General features: G+C 42.1%; 1 protein-coding gene across 2 annotated transcripts in view; it reads left to right on the top strand.

Annotated features, from left to right (window-relative positions):
- Window positions 1-14,820, top strand: part of adamts18 (ADAM metallopeptidase with thrombospondin type 1 motif, 18) — a 63,018-nt gene that overhangs the window by 32,336 nt on the left and 15,862 nt on the right. For both annotated transcript variants that reach the window (XM_069690277.1, XM_069690276.1), the window contains 6 exons: window positions 1,362-1,534; window positions 2,462-2,592; window positions 3,554-3,677; window positions 3,798-4,042; window positions 12,925-13,045; window positions 14,390-14,516. In XM_069690277.1, the coding sequence (XP_069546378.1) occupies window positions 1,362-1,534; window positions 2,462-2,592; window positions 3,554-3,677; window positions 3,798-4,042; window positions 12,925-13,045; window positions 14,390-14,516 (921 nt within the window). The remainder of the gene's footprint in view (window positions 1-1,361; window positions 1,535-2,461; window positions 2,593-3,553; window positions 3,678-3,797; window positions 4,043-12,924; window positions 13,046-14,389; window positions 14,517-14,820) is intronic.

Here is a 14,820-nt window from a genome sequence, read left to right as displayed (position 1 = left end):
AAGATTTGGTATTTGAGGATCGAGATGGGGACAGTTAAAAAAAAACAACCCAAAAAACAGTTTTATGAAATGTTAAGAATTGTTTGCTTTCTTGTTTGGAGATTTCCCTGGTAGATCAATATTACTTTCCTATCTCTATGGCAAATATGAAGCTGCAGCCAGTCAGCTTAATTTACCTTTACGACTGGATGTGGTGAAGTAGTCTGAGTTTAAAGGTAACAACACTGGACACACTGTGTGCTGGACAGTTTCTTGGAGTAAGGTTGCCAGGCAACTAGCGAAGACCCCAGGTAGAAGCGGCACTTTACTTTGGACAGAGTCATTAAGTGTTTCTCTTTTTTCTAGTTTTAATGCTGAGTATCTTCTGGCTATAGGTTAATTCTTCAGTGTACCTTGATTGGGATAATTATTTTTATATTTTAAATTTTCCCTTCACCAAAAACAAGCTCACACCAGTGCAGACACACATATACACATTTAGCCTATTGTGTTAACATCTTGTCCGTTTGCTGAAGACCTTCTTGCTAAAAGGTTGAGCAAAAAAAACTGTCATGATGTCAATGCAAGTTATCACAAATAACGGGGAGCAAGGTCATTGCACAAATAGCAAGTTTTATACTTATAAATTTGTAATATTTATAAATAAAACAACCAAATTAGACAGAACTAAGTGACGGGTATGAATAATAGTCTATTCATTTTTAATAGAACAGTTTTGGAAAATTTTAATAAAGACAAATAAAGTTACATTTAATAGGCTGTGATTCCAAACCATAGTTATTATACACAAGCTAACAATAGCTCTCACTAACAGAATAGCTCTTAGTCATGATTACTTTGAAGACTGAGTGAATCAGTCAGTGTTCAAAAGGGCCTGTGCTGAAATTCTTACATGGGCCCCTCGCTGTTGATTATGCTATTCATTCCTCAAGGTCAAAAATGTCAAGTGGTATATTGTGACATTCAACTGTCAGCAAGAAGGCAATTAAGCCTTAAATATCAAACTTTGTCAAACTACAAGATACATTGGACACATACATTATGGTGATGACCTCAAACATTATGACCATTAATCATAACTGCTTCCAGCAGGTCTATATCTGGATGTTAGAACTTTGTAGTAACGTCCCTAAAACAAAACTGAGCAGTTTCAAAGAGAGCTTGGTTGGGTTCATTAATCAGCTGTCTCTTCTATGAACTGTGAATAACTGTTACATTAGCGCACTTAAGATGATATAGAGCTGTAACTACAATTATGTTAGTTTTATATTGCCAACGGTGCTGTGGTAGTAAAACAAACCCACCTTCCCTGTTTCTCACTTCCTTTTCCGCTTTCTTGTCTTGTCTCATCTTCCACCCAGGCCACAGAACAATGGTAAATTTTGCTCGGGCTCCAGCCGTCTCAACCTGCTTTGTAACACTCGCCCGTGCCCTCTCAATGCCGGGGACTTCCGGGCACAACAGTGTGCAGAGTACAACAGCAAGCCCTTCAGGGGCTGGTACTATAAGTGGAAGCCCTACACCAAAGTGGACGGTAAGGTAGCACCCAACAATTACAGGGTTCAGTCCTGTCGTTCAGTTATGGAGAACTTGCTCTGTGGATGTAATCACAGATTTATTTTTTGTCAGTTGTTTAATCTTTACACAGCATTTATTGATGAGAATTAATTTCTGTGTTCTTGGCACATAATGTTAATTATTTAAAGAACACAGCCCAGTTAAATACTCAGAGACTTGCAGATTGCTGAGGACAAGTTTTTTCTTGCCTTAATTCTGCATATATTTTATATTCTGCGCTCATCCGTGCTTTGCTTGTCTAAATCTCTTTTATAAAGTGTTCTTGTAATGCCGACCTCTATTTACTGCTGCAGTGATTAGGGCCAAAAAGCTGGAGGAAACTATCACTTCGTGTAATGTGCATGGGAGACATGTAGCCACCTGCACCCTCTGACACAGTGGGGATAGATTTAAAAAGGAAGCCTGCGGGCCAGCTTTGTTACAGAGGGCAAGGGAGAGAGAGTGCAATGAAGGAGAGCAGTGTGTTTGGCTGTCGTCCCAGGCCTGTTTAAGCTGTTGATGAATGGGGGTGATGTGGAGAGGAATAGATTCTGAACTGCCTTCTGGGACCTTGGGCCAAGTCACCTTCACCGTCATTTATTTTAATCAAAGACGGCTGCAGAGACTTGTCTGTGATAACTGATCTGAACTACAAAATAAACCTGCAGCCCCACATGAATTGCCCTGGGTGCATTCAAAGTCAGTTCCTGTCTGTTTCAGGTCTGTCTCAGCAGGGGCTGTGCATACTGTATGTGTAACAGGTTGCACTACAGTAGCCTTTTTAACTTCAAACTGACCACATCATAGAAGAACTTTGGTGAATCAACAATTTACACATTTTACTGATGCTGCCTTTCTTGTTAACACCAGAGTTGCTCGACATCATTTCCCCTTCTCTGTGCAGATGAAGACATCTGTAAACTGTACTGCATTGCAGAGGACTTTGACTTCTTCTTCGCCATGTCCAGCAAGGTCAAAGATGGCACCTCCTGCTCCGACCACAAAGGAGACGTCTGCATTGATGGCGCGTGTGAGGTACAGAGGCCACATGGATTCACTGTTCTGCACGGTGAAACGTTGAAATGTTTACAAGTTCTTTAAAATCCATTTCCTTAACCTGGTGTTTTTATTTTACTTCAGTGCAATGTAGGATTACATTGGGATTTCTGGATGTGGTCACCTTGTCTGTTTTTATGTATATTTTACCACAAAACGAATTCTTTTTTTAATTGCTGTGTTACACCTAGTGTGCCAAACTTCAATACTTTTATGGTACATACCAAATGCTTCGGTATTATGTACTATCAAAAAATGACCTTTCATTTGCGACCAAATTTCTACACCTTGTCTTCAAAAAAGGGGTCACTGGGTTTTATTATAAAAGGCATAACTTTTACTACATTTACAAAGCAAACCCAATCAGCATAAGTGAGCGACAGCATTTGTCATACATTGCCTCTACTTGAATGGACCCATGTAGATAAACTCACTTGGTTTCAGTTTTAAAAATCTTGCACGTCACCTGAAAACAATACTTGTCTGAGTCGCATTTGCTGCAGTTGCTCTATGATGTATTTTGGAAATACAGTATATTTAGGGAAAATTATAGAAAATAACCTGGGTTACACTCTCCCCCTGTAAACTCCATGAAAACTAAAGATTTGTAAATAATGTGTAATGTAATTTCCTTTTTCTTACAGTGGATATTTTTATGAACCAATATAGAAGTCAAGGTGGTGGTACCGGTACTGGTATCAAACATTTTTGAACAATACGCAGCACTAGTTTTATCCAACCTCCAAAGTAATTCTGCATCTCCCCTATAGATTATGTTGTCCTTGAAATACAGATGCCAGGTGCAGGAGTTACATGATACCAGATGTCAACAGAGTGTTCACTAAATTACCACTTGATACACACATTACTTTATTCCATTGAGCTTATCATCTTTATTATAGCTCCGTCCACACATGAGTGTTTTTGTGTGTGTGTTTAGGCGGTGGGCTGTGACCAGATTCTGGGCTCCAAGGCCTCTCTGGACGCCTGCGGAGTCTGTAAGGGAGACAACTCCACTTGCAAGTTCTTCAAGGGCCAGTACACCCTTCAACACCGGGCCAACGGTCAGCTTGTTTGGATGATGTTAGCAGGATGAAACATGGCATAAGAATTACAGAACAGCAATGAACAAATATCTAATTCTGATATAGCCTTGATGGTTCTGTCCCTTTTTCCCCCCCCAGAGTATTACTCCATGGTGACAGTCCCAGCTGGGGCTCGAAGCATTCGTGTTCAGGAAATGGAAGTCTCCACCAGCTACCTGGCCGTCCGCTCCCTGAAGAGGAAGTACTACCTGACCGGGGACTGGACTGTGGACTGGCCGGGAAAGTTCCACTTTGGTGGGACTGTGTTCGACTACCAGCGGTCTTTCAACAAGCCTGAGAGCCTGTACGCCGCTGGACCGACTAATGAGACGCTGGTGTTTGAAGTAAGCCGCCGCTGCCGGGTGATGTCCTTTTATGGCAATTGACAGTGACAGGGTCCCTGGCAGAGCTGCAGCACCTCTTTTTTTTAATGCCTGGACATGATGGAGAAAAATAAGTTTAGTGGTATGGAGGACAAGGGTGGTTATATCTGCCTGCAAATGTTCTGTGGGGGATTTAGTGTTTTGGGTGGTTGGTTACGGCAGGGATGATGAGGTGACGGGTGGGTGTTGGGGAAGGCTTTAATCAGAAGACATGTTTAGGGTCGCAACAGCTTACGCTGTGCAGAGCTTTTCTATGTGAGTGACAAAGGGAAAGAAAGAGAACATAAAGGTAAAAAGGAAAAGACAAAAAAGGTTCACAGCGCATCAAGGACTTCATCAAAGTCAAAGCCAACAGTTTAAAAGGTCGGTTCATCTAGGACACACTGTCAGCAGATTTCAAAGGGACTGGACTTTTCAGTAGAAAACAACTCAGCGAGATCTGTGGATTATCCAGAATTAATTGGGACACTGTCTCCGAAAATATGTTGTGATTCAATTTTAGAATATAAATTTGTGTCAAGACAGAATGTGAGGCACATCAATGAATCACACTAACAACTACAACTCACAGTAGCTAATTTATCAACTGTGCAGGCGTTAGGATTACGTACTGTCAAGGGCTTTTTTTCAGTTTGCATTCACTCTATCAAAAGGAACGCTAAAATTACGTAAACTGGCCAGCAGTTGGCAACGTCTCTTCTGTACAGCAACAACAAGGTTTTGCTCAAATTCTTTAGATAATTGTCCGAAGTGAGATGAGAGTCTACACATCCCCAGAGTGGAGAAGCAGGCAGCTGTACCGGCAGAGAGGCTTTCGTATGTACTGCTGTGGATGAGATCAGCAACAAAGCTCTCCTAATTAAATTAATATCAGTTAGTGTACACACATTTAGAATGCTTTCTTTTCATTGCTGTCAGACAGCCCTCTCTGAAGGGGAACTGCACCATGATTGCTCTCTTCAAAAGCCACCAGACTCCTTGGACAAAAACAATAATTTTACCTGTCAGCACACGTGAGTTGTCGGTCCACCACTGCCTCGATCGGTTTGTTTTGTATTATTGTGTGACTTTGGTGTTACTTCTGATCAAAGCTAAAGCTAACATGTTAAAACACCACCAACGTCACACAGAACACCGTTGCCGTACACTTGGTCACTATAGTTCATCTTGTACGGTGAAAGTACCTACTGGGATGTTGGAGCTACAAAGGTCCTAAGGTTCTAAGAACTACAATGGTTCTTAGTTCCTGCAGTGTGCACATGAACAAGAAGGAACTTCCACTAACAGTTCTTAGTACTTTGGAGATCCTCCTTTCTGAAAGCACCTAGTGTGTTCACAACATTAAAGGATTGTTTAGAAGGGCAGTTCACCCAGAGCTCATTGGCGAGAGTTTTCAGCGGGACTACTTTGGTACTAGTTGGGACTCTGTATCTGAAACCAGTTGGGGCCTTCAGAAAGAGCACAAAGCAACATTTTGCCTTGTTTTGTTTGCACAGATTTGACAGCTGGAGTGCACTTTGTGTTTATAGGCCTCGTGCTTATGTATGAACTGTACAGATAGTTGTAGATCATTAAAATTCCTGCGCGATCAGTCAGTAGTTTCTAATTGGGAAAATATGTGTTTTTGTAATTTGGATGGACTGGTCCTTAAAGCCTCACCAGCATGACAGGGGAATAATTCAGACATCACAGAGCGAGTTGTGACACAATTAGTCGAACTCAGCCTTTGTGCCACTTTCACTATTCAGATCAGTCTCCCATGGCACAGGCTCGCCCCTTGTTTAGAAGCAGGACAGCTTCTTGGTACTTCCAGCCCCAGCGTAAACACAGTCACATGTTCACCTCCATGTACACACACTCAAAGCCATGGACCCTGTGGCCACTGACCTCAAAAGTGCTTTGTTGCAGCCATGTGATATGAGGCTAATAGAGCGCGTAAAATCCTCCTGTCAACTGCCCCTTTAGAGGCAGAGATGAGGAGTAAAAAAATCAGATGGGTGCTTGGAGTGAGATGTTCTGCACAGTATAGCAGATGAATTATGGGCTGATGGTACTTTTTTTTCTTCCTTTTTGCATCACGTTTGCAATCAGTTGTGTGTTAGAAACCAGAGCTTCGAGGTGGAGTGCGAGTCTTCACCTGTCCTCCAGCTGCAAAACGTGATGCTGGACAGGCGTATCCGTCCGACAGAAAAACTAATATCCAACAAGTAGCCGAGTCATCCAAAGGTTTAAGTGAATGCTGTTGGGATGTGTGGGATGTTCTTCTGACCTAACTTTGTCAGCAAAAGCAATTATTTTCTCTTGACCTCTGAACCCTGGCTGTGAAAACAGAAGTGGAAACCAGGTGAAGAGGAGACAGTTATTTTTTTTCCCTCCGTTATGGTTGAAGTGATATTCATGTAAAAGCTTGTCTGCCCTCAGTCCCTTCGGCTACTGAAATACTGTGGTTAAAGCAGGAATGATTGGCCTGTAAATGCAGGAGGAATACCAGTATGATATTTCCAAAGGGCCTGGTTGGTCACTTGTTTGTTTGGCCATCAGGAAGCATCTGAGTGTTTATGTAGCTATTTCAGAAAAGAGGCTTTGGTCTGTGGGCAGTTTTGCAGAGTCAAGGTTGTAGTTGGCATTTGAAAAGCAGCACATTGTTGTCCTTCTGCAAAATTAATGCTTGCAGAAATGCAGGGATGCATGCATAGATTTGATATGTATTTCTTAGCAGCTTTGACCATAATTTTGTAAATTTTTAGGATAATTCTTATTTCTAGCCATGTTAGGGGCCTTAACAAATAACAGTGTTGGACTGTTTGATTGAATACCACTTTGTTCCAGGCTGAAAAATCTCAAATCTGAATAGATTGCCATGAAACTTGGTACAGATAGCATGGTGCTCAAAAGGACAGATCCAACTTACTTTGGTTACTTCCCCGACTTTTTCTGTAGAACCACCAGCAGACCAGTGTATTCACTTATTGATAGAATTATCTCATTGCCACAACATTTTGTACAGACATTCATGGTTGCCAGACTCTGCCCCAGTAGTTGGGTTTATGACCAGATACCTGCAAAACTAGTGAAATTTGTGTTTGGCAAGAACAATTGGGGAGACACTAATGCCGATGTGCAGTGGACCGCATAACACAGAAGCAAACCCAGAAGCCAGAAAACATTTTTGTCTGGAGCCATCTTTGAATGCACCAGCTAGTTCAAGCTCCGACCGGCGTGTCAGATGTGACCGGTTTGAAATTTTCTATGGCTGTCTGGATACTGTTTCACTGTTTTCACCTTTAACAAACATGGCTATAAACTTGCTATAAGCACCACATGTCTGCTTGGAATTGTATTCATAGTATAATAAATATGTTAATATTGTATTTTGCTTTCTGACATTCATAACGTGAAAGGGATGCACGTCAGTAGTTTACATATATGGTAGCAATCACACGTAGCTCAAAGCACCTCTGTTCCGAAGTTCATTCTCTCAGAGCCAGTTCCACGGCTGGAGGCTCCTACCAGCAACGGTCACAGTGAGCAGCTGCGTCGTGTTGCTGCTCCATTCCAGGAAGAGAGACTGTATTGTTCTGGCCTGTCCTGCTCCCTGTGATCACCTTACAGTTGTTCTCATCTACATTTTGCAGATGAAATCATAATTTTAGCACTAAATTTTTCACTCCATCATTTGACAGAATGAACAGTACTGGTTCATGAGAGCAGCCATGCTTAGTTGGCATGGGGATGGCAGACATCAAATGTAGTCACGAAGCAGCTCGCCCAGCTGGAAACATGCATTCAGTTTGCTATAGAACAACTGAACAATATTAGAAGAGCAGCTGCTGAATTGTTTCGAGCGGAGACTGGAAGCTGCAACAGAGCACAGCTGGAATTTGGCACGTCGTCTTTTTGCTGATGATGACATTGTTATTGGCAAAGTAACTGCTGAGAATTGGCAGCGCGGCCATGTTGCTGTTGACCGGGTGAAGTTCAGGTTGTTTGGAAAGTAAATAGAAAGCAAACTGTAAAATCGCACGTCATATAATGTAAATATCCATCATGGTTTACATACTGACTTCCTGCTTCAACTGTGGCTTACTCACTGTAGCTGTGTGGGCACTGTTGTCCTGTGCAATGGGAGGATTATTACAGACATTTTGGGTGCACTTACTTTCAGTTCTGCCTTCAAATCAAGTGGTTTAGATAATCTGGTAACGGTCTTAACTGTTGCCTTGTGTACAACCGTTCTATCTTAACCTACTTCTCTTTTACAGATGTGTTCCCAGATCTACCCACTACATTTGGTTGCCTATAATGCTATCATAACCAAAGGAAAACATGGCCAATAATACACCAATAATTATTGTGTTGTAATAACCTGAAATAGTCCTTTAAAGAAAGGACTTTGCACAGTCTGACCTGTCTGTGTCCCAGCCATACATCTGTCCAGCAGAGCACTCAGCGGTAGCATGTGGCTGATCTGCAGATGACACGAGCATAATCTCTATAAGTATGTCCTGTAATTACTAAAAGGAGAAAGAGGCGGATAGAGAGGGAATGGTAGAGAGAGAGAGAGAGAGAGAGAGAGAGAGAGAGAGAGAGAGAGAGAGAGAGAGAGAGAGAGGGGAGGGAGAGTGAGATTAAAAGATTAAGAATTCTGCAATTGAACTCTTTGGATGTGAGAAGTTAAGGTCAGGGCACAGTGACTTTAACTGCAAATGAAAAGAGCCAAATGAAGGAAAGAGAGCTTTTTTCTTCTTTTTTTTCCAGTGCAGTTCTTCATCTGTGTCACACATTCTACCTAACTGGCGCTGTGACAGAAAAACTGAGAGAGTGCATGGGGGAGGATGTAAGCACAGATCACTTGCAGACCCTTACTCGGCTCCAAACACTTGAAAGAAAAACAAATGTTGAGGAGTGTGAGTGTAAACTGTGACGAGGTGCTCACATCTGCACAGCTGCTCAGCTGGTATGGAGCAGGAGGGGAAGGAGGAGGGTATAGAAGTATCTCACAAGATGAGGAGGAGGAAGAGGAGGAGGAGGAGGAGGAGGGAACAGACATAACATATGGCTGCTTCCGGAGGTCTCAGCGGACACCGAGTAGGATTATTTTCCTCCGGAATTGACATTCTTGCGGTATGGCAAGGCAAGGTCATGCCAGTCCAGGGCAAAGCTTTGTGAGACTATCTGCGTCTGCCACGTCGTAATTCATCATCCTCTCATCTGACTTGATGAGTGGTGTGGTCGTCGGGTTGCGTAAACCGAGACACTCTGTGGTCTTTTGTTGCCCTGTGGGAAGATAGACTCACATCAATCACGCAAATTAAAGATATTTGTAGCCATGATGAAAAACATTCAGAAGCCAATAATGAATGTTTCTCCAACTTAGAAGAGGATAATTCAAGTTGGAGGTCTCAATGGTGTTAAATCATGTTGTTTTATTGCCCACCAATCACATTCGTATTTTTGTACCTGGATTGCGTTATTATTTTAACACTATTTGTGTTAAATTTAAAGCATTTTTTGGCGGTCGAGAGAAGAATTTGTTTCACCGTGCTATCGGGCTGCCACAGCATTTTCATGTTGCGATGTGTTTTTAATCCAAAATTTAGCCTGATATCATGAGGAGGCGAGATCAGCTCTTTTGGGTGCCACTGGCTCTCCAAGTAAAACTCCTGTTCGTTTTTCACATAGACGATTTATAATCGGAGCACTTCTACGTCTTGGATGGGCACCGAATTTTCCTCTCTGACTCGTCAGAACAAAAGATTAAAATGTACTTTCAAAAATATATGGTTCTTGGACAAAAAGTACATAAAAATAGTAATGTGAAACGTTAACAACAACTTCCAACATGCATTTTGGCAAGGAACACGCAATTAGAGCTTAAAACTCTGTTGGGTGTGCCGCTAACGATGAGAGGAAGCTATCAATCTCCAACTTCAATGCATTTACATTTGAGTTCAGTACCAATTTTGGATAAATTTAACACGTCTATGGTGCCATTTTTAAATTCCATCTGCAACCACGAAACATTCGAAGCTCACTACAGCTCTGATTAATTCATCTGACGAGCTTTTTCTCCACAGCAACGGCACTCAAATCTCATGGCTATTGTCGTATTTGGAGCCAAAAAAAGAGAAAAGATTTCTCAGAAACTACGTTGTAAAAAACCCAAACTTTTGGGAAAGTAATAGTAGCTGGTAGAATCTTCTGTGTAGCATCTGAAGTTGGGTTCAGTCCTAATTGCATGTAAACTCACTTGGTGAGTTGTATTGTCAGTCCAGATAATGCTCCTTTATTTGCCAGCTGTAGAACTTGGGTCGAATTTGATGTTTTGTGACTAAATCAAGGCTGTGATTTGCTGCTGCTGTTAGTTTGCTTTGACGACTAAGGAATTCACAAGACCAGTGTGAGTTCTGTCCATGAAGTGGGAACAAGCATGAAGTCATTGTTGCTATTTGCTGATTGAAGGGGGTTGTGGATTTTGGTTTGCAGTGGGATATTTTCCTTTGTACTTACTGGTGTAGTTGTCAGTCAGAGGATGAGCTTTGGCTGCAGTCGTCCCAGACTGAAGAACTGGAGAGAAGACAAGTTTGGATGTGTCTGAAATTATTGTTTGAAAGAAAGCGTCTCTATGGGCAGACAATGCTAATGCTGTGGTTGGTTGGGTGTATTCAACATTGTGGATGGCTTAAGAAAGAGAGATCATTTATATAGAAGGCTTCAATGCTCCGAGGACAGTAGGTCTTCTATTTGGGGGATTATAAAAAAAAAAAACCTGCCCAGTGTTGTTTTTATAGCTGCTGGTTGTTTGGTGAAGGGGCAGAGCTATTGCTGAGAGTTGGTTTGCCTGGATAAGTTTAAAAGTCTCAGTGTGGTGAGTGGTCGCAGTTGTATAATGGCAGTGAGTTAAGGGGGGGGGCATCATGTAGAGAGGAGGATCATCATCCGAGTAAATGTTGATGAAGGCTTCAGTTTGTGCTCCCCCCCCCCCCCAAATAGAAATACAAAATGAATTTGCATCACTAGCCGCCACTGATTATCAGCCTGATTTAAGAAAAAAAAAATGAAGTACAATTTTGGTTTTGGTGATGTGATCATGCTTGATGGTGCGAACCAAATCAAAGGAACTTGTTTCTGCTTAGCTCTCAAATTTACATATAATTCAGTGCAGATTCATGTGCACAACAGGTTTCCATCCAGCATCCAAACCTCATACAGTTAACCTCAAGCTTTTGCTAAGTTTTAAACACCAACCCAACAGAGTAGTTTGGCACCGTGGTACCATTCCTTTAGAGTTATGAGTTAAGGAGTTCCTTATTTGCTTCCATGAACAGTGTGTTCCAGCTACTGCTGCTGCTGTAAGTACAGCTATTATTGGCGAGTGGACCAACTTATCAGTCCAAACGACAATAACTAACTTCCCATTGTTTTTAGAACTTGTGCCTCGGTGCCTTTCTCCTCATGCATCATGTGTCTTTGCTCCATGTTTCTCCCTCAGTTGGAAATCCTGTCCTGTTGGATTATACTGAATGCATGTGAATTTGCCTCTGTCACCATATCCACTTATACTATACCTCTATGCAGATGTGTTTTTCTGACATTAGACCGCTCCAAATGTCCTTTTGTCTCCTGTCGGGCATTGTGCCGACTTTAGACACAGATCAGTTAACAAGCATTCGAGGATGATTGGTTGAGTCAGCGTGGAAGCGCTCCAGGACTGTTGAATGTGGATCAAACCCAAGAGGTGCTTGGCTTTCTGAGTTGGATGGTTGATGGTAGATTCCTTCATACTTCAGGATATACCCCAAAGAAAATACACTTGTCAAAGCTCATTACTGCAGACACTGATGGACTGATATGTTTGTCAGGCATTGGAATGGATGTTGACAGTTAAGACAATTTGCCAAATGGATTGGGGATTAATTCCCACCCAACCTGAAATAAACCATGGTGGGCTGCAAAAGAAACATAGCTATACTAAACACAACAAATCCAGTGCAGTGTTTGGAAATGGTTTATAATGACACCCTGTGATCTGACTATATAAATGCGGCCTCAAACAAAGCTCTTCTCCATGGCAGTGTATCCTGACGGGGTTGTTGTAATGATAGCCTGTAATGGGTATGTCTGCTTTCATTCATCCGGTATTATCTGCTTGACTTGCATGTCCAAATAAATCTCCCGTACAGAAAAGGTAACTCAGAATCACCGGCCAGTATAAAAAAGGATCTGGTTAAAGAAAAAAAGGTAACTCACAAAATAAAATGGAAATTACCCCTCATGTGTGCACGGCCCTGTCCCAGTGAAATCATCTCGTAATAGTGTGGTCAGCCAGTTTGGACTAGAGGCGGTAAAAACGTTTCTAAAGCCTTTTTGTTAGTAGAAGCTCAAGGGACCTTGAGTGAGTGAAATAGGCTACCACGTCACTCGTGGTCGTACGTTTAGTCTCTTAAAATTAAAAAAAAAAAATTGACTTTTTCGACAGTACACAGTCAGCATTCTACTCTCAGGGTTCTCCCAATCAGTACACAAATGAGGGAATACACGGGTCGAATGCTTAAAAGATTGATTATTTTCAAAATGTTTCACTTTTCTTAGTTCAATTCAGTAATTCTAAATCCCCTGATTTACAGTATGAGTGTTAAGTTTAAAAATCTAGGGGGGAACTAAAGGTTGCTGGTTGGAATCCTTCAAGCAGCTGGTAAAAAGCGGTTGTGGTGGTTGACTTCCCGTTTGATAGATTAGAAATCCTGATGGAAACAGGGTGAATCCCACTTTCCCCTGATGAATAGACAAACTATATTCATAATGCTGACACCTCTCTGACTGACTGTTTTCTTGTCTGACAGATCCTCCTGCAGGGAAAGAACCCTGGAGTGGTGTGGGAGTACACTCTGCCTCGCACTGAGAGGAAACCCGACTTCGGCTGGGGTGTGGTGCGTTCGGACTGCTCTGCTCCCTGTGCTGGAGGTGAGACTCTTTCTAATTCTCTTTCTACTTGTATTTTATGGTGTAGATAAGTGAGAAAGTTCTGATCTCAGAGTGGGAAAATCCACCTGAACGTCTGTCAAACTGCAGAATTTAGTAGGAAAGTGGAAGGTTTTTGAAAGCTGAGAGAAGTCCATCTGACATGACTTGAATTGGGAGTGTTTGTGGTGAAGGAAAGGTGCTTGCTCTGAAAATAGCCAGACTTGGTTTTGCCTGTACTAGTTTGGTAGCTGTGTTAAATGATAAAATCAGTGTACATTAAAACATGTAGAAATGCAGTGTACAATTATTATCAACCTCCTAAGCTCCATTCCGACCCTGTGTTGGTTGATATGGATGATGACGAGGTTGTTTTTCACTTTTCTGTATTGTGACTGCAGAGATAAAGCACATTTTCTGGGGTGGCCATGTTTCACTGTTTGTGAACGCTCTTAACCAGGAAATGGGACATTCCCAAATGGGAACTTTCCCAAAGCCTAGCTGCCTGCACGCACGATTCATTTTCCTATATGATGCAAAGGCCTACATGAAACGGCTTTTTACTCATCCACACGTTGAAGTTGTGTGCATCTCTTGTTTAGCCCTTTCAAAGCCAAAAACACAAGAATTAATTGAACATTGTGTCTTAATAAATATTTCCATCCACTGGTGAGGATGCTGACCTTTTGCCTTGGACATGTAGCGTTATCCTCACTCTGTACCACCAAGTGCCTTCTTAAGTCCACTTTTACAAAATCCTAATTTTTAAAATCAACTCATAGAGCTAAATTCAATTTGCTTCATTAGGAAACTGATGATTGCCAACTAAACCTTTACCTTGTTTCAAAAACTACTAAGAATGGACAATTTAGTAAATTTGAACCCTGTCAACTGCATAAGAGCCATGCAAAGATGGAAAGCTTGACAGGCATATCAACAGTAACTATGGACAAACATAGGTAGAAAGTGCACATGCGATATATGTGATCAAATAAGTGTGTATATTGGATAGAAACGTGTGTAGATGTGTTTTTGTGTTGTGTACAGTTACCATCTGCTACAGTGAGTTCCAGGAAGTGTGTTGAGGCTAATGAAAAGCACCTTTGTCAACTGAGAACTTCAGTCTCACAGATATACCGCCCTGTTCACTTGTCTGTGGAAGGCTGTGTGTGTATTTGGGCTTGTTTTTATATCCCAGTGGGGACTGTAACCTGAATGCAGACTAACCCATGGGGACATGTGGCACTGTGGAGACAAAATCTATGCTGCAGGTATGAACACTGAAGATGTCAAATTACCTGCAAGATCTACATCAATTCTCTCTTTCTCTCTCTCTCTCTTCAACAGGTCGCATCTCGACCAAGGCGATCTGTCTGCAGGACCAGAAGGTTCAGGTCAACTCCACCATGTGTAATCCCCACACCAGGCCGACACTGGGCTCCCATCTCTGCAACACACAGCCCTGCCCTGCATAGTAAGTGTGGCTGTGTGTGTGTGTGTGTGTGTGTGTGTGTGTGTGTGTGTGTGTGTGGGTCAGGCCATTTCTCTGTGTGGGCTATGTGTCTCTATGTTGCTAAATGTTCAGGAACCTACGGCCACACACACACACACACACACACACACACACACACACACACACACACACACACACACACACACACACACACACACACACACACACACACACACACACACACACACACACACACACACACACACACACACACACACACACACACACACACACACACACACACACACACAGACAGACAGACACA

Source organism: Brachyistius frenatus, unplaced genomic scaffold, assembly GCF_029030835.1.
Source record: "Brachyistius frenatus isolate BFR_SWC_R1_liver_20210118 unplaced genomic scaffold, ASM2903083v1 Contig_9, whole genome shotgun sequence".
NCBI lineage: Eukaryota > Metazoa > Chordata > Actinopteri > Embiotocidae > Brachyistius > Brachyistius frenatus.
Note: the sequence above shows the minus strand (reverse complement) of the source record. Positions and strands in the feature narration are given on the sequence as shown.